At 40.9% G+C, this 6,954-nt stretch overlaps 1 protein-coding gene across 1 annotated transcript in view; it reads left to right on the top strand.

Moving 5' to 3' along the window:
- Positions 1-4,983: 4,983 nt before the first annotated feature.
- The window catches only part of LOC103775828 (arginine-glutamic acid dipeptide repeats protein-like), a gene marked incomplete at its 3' end in the record, with an annotated part of 81,428 nt that continues 79,457 nt past the window's right edge, over positions 4,984-6,954 (top strand). The window contains exon 1 of the mRNA XM_008943298.1: positions 4,984-5,308. Within this exon, the coding sequence (XP_008941546.1) occupies positions 4,984-5,308 (325 nt within the window). The remainder of the gene's footprint in view (positions 5,309-6,954) is intronic.

Genomic DNA, 6,954 nt, shown 5'->3' with positions numbered 1-6,954 from the left:
ACTTAGATGCCTCCTTGTTCCAGTGTCCTAGCATTTCTGTTGGACTTGCTTTCACATTATCTTTAAAACCTGACTCTTTAATAATACTGGTTAAGAGGTTTAAGTACTTAATGTGTGAAGAGGTGGTACGTGTGCCTTTTGCTCTGATAACCGTTTCTGGGTGTGCAGATCAAATAATTGTGGAGCTGTACGTAGCGGGTAGCTGCAGTTTGGCTATCGTAATAACTCAGTGCCCAGACCTGATTGTAACTCATTTCTCCTGAAAGAAGCATTCTGTTCTCCTGACTTGGGTGGGAGGATGTGAAGGTTTTTGTGTCTGAACAAATGGTGAAACTGGAAAAAAGCCTCAACCAGGTGAATGTGTGGTAATGATCAGTTGAAAATAATGATTATGAACTTCTGCACTTCATTTTTTTTAAATGAAGTATAAAGGTTAAATCATGCCTGCTTGAATTCTCATAAGATACCTTGGCAATAATTTTTAGATTGTATTTGAAAATACATAGACAGGTCTAATCATATTCATGATGTCAACTTCTCTCTTTCTTTGGGAGTGGAACTGAGAAGGGAAGTGAGAGAAATCGTAATGCCTGCCTACTTCTGGGTTTGACTAGAGGAGCAGGAATAAGATGTGTGTATATTCTGTGTCCTGAAAGCTGACTGAAACTGGAAAAAAGCCTCAACCAGGTGAATGTGTGGTAATGATCAGTTGAAAATAATGATTATGAACTTCTGCACTTCATTTTTTTTAAATGAAGTATAAAGGTTAAATCATGCCTGCTTGAATTCTCATAAGATACCTTGGCAATAATTTTTAGATTGTATTTGAAAATACATAGACAGGTCTAATCATATTCATGATGTCAACTTCTCTCTTTCTTTGGGAGTGGAACTGAGAAGGGCTTGCTTAGTGAGAGAAATTGTAATGCCTGCCTACTTCTGGGTTTGACTAGAGGAGCAGGAATAAGATGTGTGTATATTCTGGGACCTTTGTATGTTACTTCATGGTGTGACGCTGCTTTCAAGTTGCCTGTCAATTAGTGAAAGGTGCAAAAAACCATCTGGGGAATGCAGGGGCTGTAACTGCAGTGCTGTTCTTCCCAGCTTCATTTGCACTGAAGTGTTCCTCTTGAACTTCTGCAGGCAGAGTCATCATCCTTGAGACTTGTCTGAAGTCCTTATAATTTCAACTGTTCTGAGAAGCTGTTGTGCAATGTTCAACACCTTTTCTGTGTACAAGTAGTGTTTACAAGCACTTAATGTGCTTGGGGTATTGCACTATGTGGCAGAATGGCGTATGGACGGTGTTCTAACTGGAGAGACCTGCTTTCAGACTTCTCTTTGCCTGGGATGCTTACTGCCAACTTGCCTTTATCATATCTGGCCCAGACTCTTCAATTAGGGTTCCTGTCTCCTGCCAGAAGCCTGGTGGCCTCTGTTTGTTAATTTCTGGAGACTTGAACATTTTAACAGGAACAAGAGTATTTGAATCTAATTTGAAGTCGTGGGTATCTGCATTTTCTGCTAGGAAGCTGAGAACAGGTGGCTTTAGTGAGTAGCTCTACAGAAATGTTTTTAGCTTTTATTTGACTTGTAAACAGTTCAAGATAATAAAGGACCTTTAATGTCTGATGGCATACTGGGTGGAGATGAAGCTTTCCCATACTGGATGTAATAAACTTACTTGCATAAATGGACATATCGTGATACTCGTTAAAAAATAAAAGCAACAAAAAAAATCATCTTAAGGTGTGATTGCAGTGGAGCTGACACTTTTTCTCAGGTTTTCAACTTGGATTGGACAAATAATGGATGGGGCTATTCCTTTGTCAGCCATTGTAAAGTGAATGTTCCCCTTTTAGCTTAAATGACTTCTTTCTGAGATGAATCACTAAAAAATTCCCTATGGAAGAAGCAGTAAACCAGTATCAAAGGCAGCTAATGCTCTTCAGCCCATGGTGCTGTAACCTGGATTTCTTTTCTGTAGTACAATGACAGAAGCAGCTGCTTCGGTGGGTGGCATGGTACAGTGAGAATGAGGAGCTGCCAGTGAGTAAAGTTACTGGAAATCCAAGCTGCAGAGCTCGCCAGAACCCATTGAAGATAGTGTATTTGCTTCTACTGTCCTAATCCAGATTTAAACATCTGTGTGATTACTGTATTTGGCAATATACATGATGTATTAGCCCAGTCTGCTTTAGGCCTGTGTAAGTGCTTCTCAGATCCTGCTAAAAACATTCTTGGCATCACTGAAAACAAGATAAAAGGACTTGCTCATTGGCTTTCCCCTCTAAGTTCTCCAAAATTAACTTCTAAACAGCATTCAAGTTCTAATAAACAGGAGGAAGTAGTGATATACTACAAGTAAGATGAGAAGCACTAAAAAAAGCTCTGAAAAGAACAACCTTTTTTTTTTTTTTTTTTTTAGGCTTCAGTTTGTTGTGATTTTGTACCGAACTCAAAAATTAAGTCTTTGAGAACTTGGGCTAGTGTATAAGAATAGTCAGAAGTGGCTGGATTCTGTCCATCATGGAGGTCATTCAGTGTGTGTACCCTATATCCTTTAGATTCTGATCTCTAAAGAACACAAAGATCTCTTGTCACATAGGTTGAGATGCCACTACATGTAATTTTTAGATTGCCTTGGGAAAGTAATTAGTTTTCATTCAAAATGAATAGAATATTTGCTCTCTAAAGTGAATTTTATATCAACAACAATAGAGAAAACCCTCAGGCTTGCTACTGGGGAATTTCATAGTCTCTAGAAATTTTAAGACATTTCTTACTGAGTCCCTGTAGACCATTGCTATCACTATTATCTGCAACTTCTCTGGCAATTGACAGGTTCATTGTAGTCTTCTCTACAGGAGTTCTAATGGATTCCCCTTGTGTGTTATCAGAATGATGGCAGCTGCTATAAGGAGGAAAGAAAATAGAATCATTTCCTACCTGGATGATCGGTTCACTCAGGAAATGCCTGAGAGATTCAAGCCACTGCCTGAATTGGATCAGCAAAAGCAATTTGTCTGTCTGTGGCTATTTCCATTACTGGAAGTAGTAGTCAACAGGGACAAGCATATTGTAGGCTGAGATTCATATAGGAGCAAAGAAGTTTCAAATACCCAGGATCACTGACTTCTCAGCTGACTTCTTAAAAATCAAAGTAGTCTTTTCCCTTCTCTAATGTGGTTTCAGATGCGTAACTCGTGAACATTCAATCTTCCTAGGCTATCATGCTCTAGCATTCTACACAGTGGACTGATCTCAAGTTGCACCAAATAGTAGCTTCCTGAAAACTTAGGAATTGGATGTGGGTAGACTGAGCTTTATCCTGAATTGGTGAGCTGGGGAGAAAAAGCAACTTACTTTTGTATAGTGGATGCACCTGTCTTGAAATATCCTTCTTTTATGAATATTTATAGAAAAAATGGTATGTTACAATTGTTATATAGTAGTAGCTGTAGCTGTTCAGAGTGCTGCTATTGGGCAGTTTTAAAAGGCACTTGTAATCGGTGCAAATTCACCAGGGCATTTCTGGAGAAGCTTCCAAAAATTCTAATCTGTGTGCTGCTGGCTCTCACTCAGAGCTGTCATGCAACCTGTCAGTCCAGGTCATTTTGATTTGACCAACAGAAAGGACATTTAAAGGAAACTCTAGGTTTTGTGTCAGAAGAATAAAGGCTATAACTGCACAGGGCCAGGGTTCTTTAGTTTCCAGCTGTCTGTGGTGCAGTAGTAGTGCCTCCTGGGGAGCTGATGCAGAGCCCAGTTGCAGGGTACTGGAGCGGGAGGTCCCAAGTGGCTGGCTGGTGCTTAGCTGCCCGTGAGGGTTAAACCACAACAGCAGGCAACTGTTCTTTGCACTTGGTTGTGGTTTGAGGATCCTGACCCATGGGTCAAAGCTTGCAAATATACTTGTAACAACAGTAAGTAATTTTTTAAATATAAACTTTGATTAGAGGGGAGGAAGAAAGATGAGAAGTGATCGGGCAGTAAAAGCGTAAGGTTCTATGGGATTCTTTCTTCCTTTCCTATTCCCCAGAAGGAAACCAAGTGTGTGAAGGTGATGAGTTGTAAAATCCATCTCCATGTGTTCTGTTATTGGTTAAGCAAGCATGAAAGGTAATTTTTCTGATATATGGAAGAGCAGATATTGTTAGTGCGGTTGTAACTACTGTGGTTCGGTTTGGTTTCAATTAATTCGTTCCTGTAATCTGTGGATTACAGGTTAGCTCTATTTTTGGAAAAGCAGGCTAGGGGGAAGACTTTGGAACAGCTTGGCCCGGAGGTGGCAGATGGCATTCTTTACTCTGTACCAGCTTTCTAGGGCAGCCGTTGCTAGTGGTGTTGAGATGTAAAACGACACAGCCATTTGCTAAACTTTTCCATTGCTTCAAGGAAAAAAAGTTGTAGACTCTTCCTTTTATGCACTTGTCCCTTCCTGAATATTTTGGTGTTTTTATTCATGTGTTTTTCTTTTTTTTTTTTTCTTTTTTTTTCTTCACTTGCGTGCTTCCTATTCAGCTTCAGGTATACGATATGTTCTCTGTGAGCACTTCCCATACAGGAGGTTATTTCTGTAGTAAACAAAAGAATTTAAGGAGTTGTGAGGGGTTTTTTTTTGAGGGTGGAGATAGCTTCAGACATCTTACAGACATTATAATTTCTCTGAATGCTTCAGAAGACCCCCCATGTGTCTAACTGCCTTGTGTTTTCCATGCTGAATTGGTTTAGGATGTGGGGTTTTCTTTGTTTTAATTTATATTTTCAGAAATTGAAAGAGTTGTGAATATTAACATGGGCTTTTCCCCTTTTTCTCCCCCTCTACCCCTTCAAGAACCTTTTTAAAACGCTGGGGTTGTTGGAGTGGTTGAATTTTTCCTGGATTTGAGTGAGAAATTCAGAAGACTGAAGCCCAGGCTCACTGTCTACCTTTCACGGAGGCCCAGCCGTGAGAGGACAGAAGAAGGCACGTGGCGAATCATGACAGCAGACAAAGAAAAAGACAAAGACAAAGAGAAGGACAGGGATAGAGACCGGGACAAGGAGCGAGACAAGAGAGACAAGGTGAGGGAGAGCGAGAACTCGCGCCCTCGACGGAGCTGTACGCTGGAAGGAGGTGCCAAGAATTATGCAGAAAGCGACCACAGTGAAGATGAGGACAATGACAACAACAGTGCCACCACAGAGGAGTCCACCAAGAAGAGCAAAAAGAAACCCCCCAAGAAGAAGTCCCGATACGAGAGAACGGACAACGGTGAAATAACGTCTTTTATCACCGAGGATGATGTTGTGTACAGGCCTGGAGGTAAGAAACACTCACCTTACGTTGTCTTTGAAAGTAATTGAGAGCAGCCAGTTAGTTGGCTGCAGCAGACAGCACAATGTGCTGTTAATTTAAGGTGTGATTGTCCTAGGGGCAGGCTGCCACTGGAGACAAATACGGACATGCATGCAAAAGCTTTTCACTGTATCTTGTAGTATCTGATTTGTTGGAATGACGTTAGCTTCCCTTTGGAAAAGAGCCACCCCTTTTTCTTTCTGCATCAAGTGTCTGTGTGTTGTGTGGAATCGCTGTCCCTGGGAATTTTGAAACTACATTGGATAAAGCACTGAGCACTTTGCTCCAGCTTTGAATCAAGACCTGATTTGATAAAATGACATGTCAGAAAGTCATGTCCACAGGTTTTTCTGCAAATCTGTGATTTCTTTATAGAGCTCCTCTCCTGTCTTCTGCTGGAAGTATAAATCAGGTGACTTAAGATCTCATACCTGTTAGACCATAGATTTCCCCTCCCTCATTGATAGCTCCCCGATGCCTGCGGGCAGCAGCTTAGCTAATGGTCAGAGCAGACCCAGTCAGCAAGTGTCTGGCACGTTCTGGGGACAGAAGCAGAAGCTTGCAGTGTGCTCTGGATGTCTTGAACATGCCTTTTAATTACTGCCAAGTTCACATAAGGTTTTTAGGGTCTCATGTAAGGTTTCAAGGTCTAACCTGTGGCTGCTGCCAGTTAACTTCCTCATAATGAAATTGTACTTGAAAATTACATCGTTCAGCGTTCTGTGTTCCTCATCTTTGAGCTAAAACTTCTGTGCTCATCTACACAGCATTTTGGAAATTGATTGCAGTTGTTTGTTCCACCAGAAGGAATAGTTATGTTTGGCTTCACTGTTTAAAGCACTGGCTGGAGGGCTCTGGTAGTTCTATGTTACTTTACTGTAAAATGGTCAGCATGCTGTAGTAACACTGCTGGAGCAAAGTGGAGATGGATTCAAACTAAAAACCGTGGAAACTAATGAGGTAAAAGATTTTTGATTCTTTTCATGAGGTGCCATATATCTCAGCTACTAAAATCACACTGTATGAGTACAGACATAAATGTTTTAAGTGCTCTATCCAGTTGTAGTTACTCTGAGTGCTCTAAAATGCTAGTTGTATGTGGGGGCATTACCAGCTGCAGATAGAGATGGGCTGAATTTCTGCTGTTTTTGGAGGTGGTGTTCTTGTCCTTCCATGTGAAAGTTGTGAAGTGTTTTCACTTAGATCAAACAACGTTTGTCAGAGTAACTTCTCTATTGAAATGCTTCAAATACTACTTTAAACCATTGAAAAAATAAGTTTTTCTGTTGCTCCGGGCTCGTAGTTGAGTAATACTTGTTGCCTGAGCAGTAGCCATAGGGAGCTTGCAAAAGCACCAGCTTTGGCAATCTTGTTTTCAGTGTTAAAGGATGAAAAATAATTGTGAATCTGCTAAGAACAGCTGTTGTGTGGGCCCAGTAGTACAGTGCAAAACAGTGGCTTGATAGCAAAAAGGCTTTGCTTTAAGTTGGAAAATTGGTTTGTGATCAGTTTTATGCTGTAGAAGGGCAGGGAAGTATTAGCACTCTTTATCCAGCCAGTGCAGTGCTTGGGGTACCTCTGATGGAGCAGTACTTGGATAGAGAGAGATTTGC

This window comes from Merops nubicus, unplaced genomic scaffold (genome assembly GCF_000691845.1).
Source record: "Merops nubicus isolate BGI_N331 unplaced genomic scaffold, ASM69184v1 scaffold447, whole genome shotgun sequence".
NCBI classification, from domain to species: domain Eukaryota; kingdom Metazoa; phylum Chordata; class Aves; order Coraciiformes; family Meropidae; genus Merops; species Merops nubicus.
The sequence above is the reverse complement of the archived record's forward strand: the minus strand, read 5'-3'. Positions and strand labels throughout refer to the sequence as shown.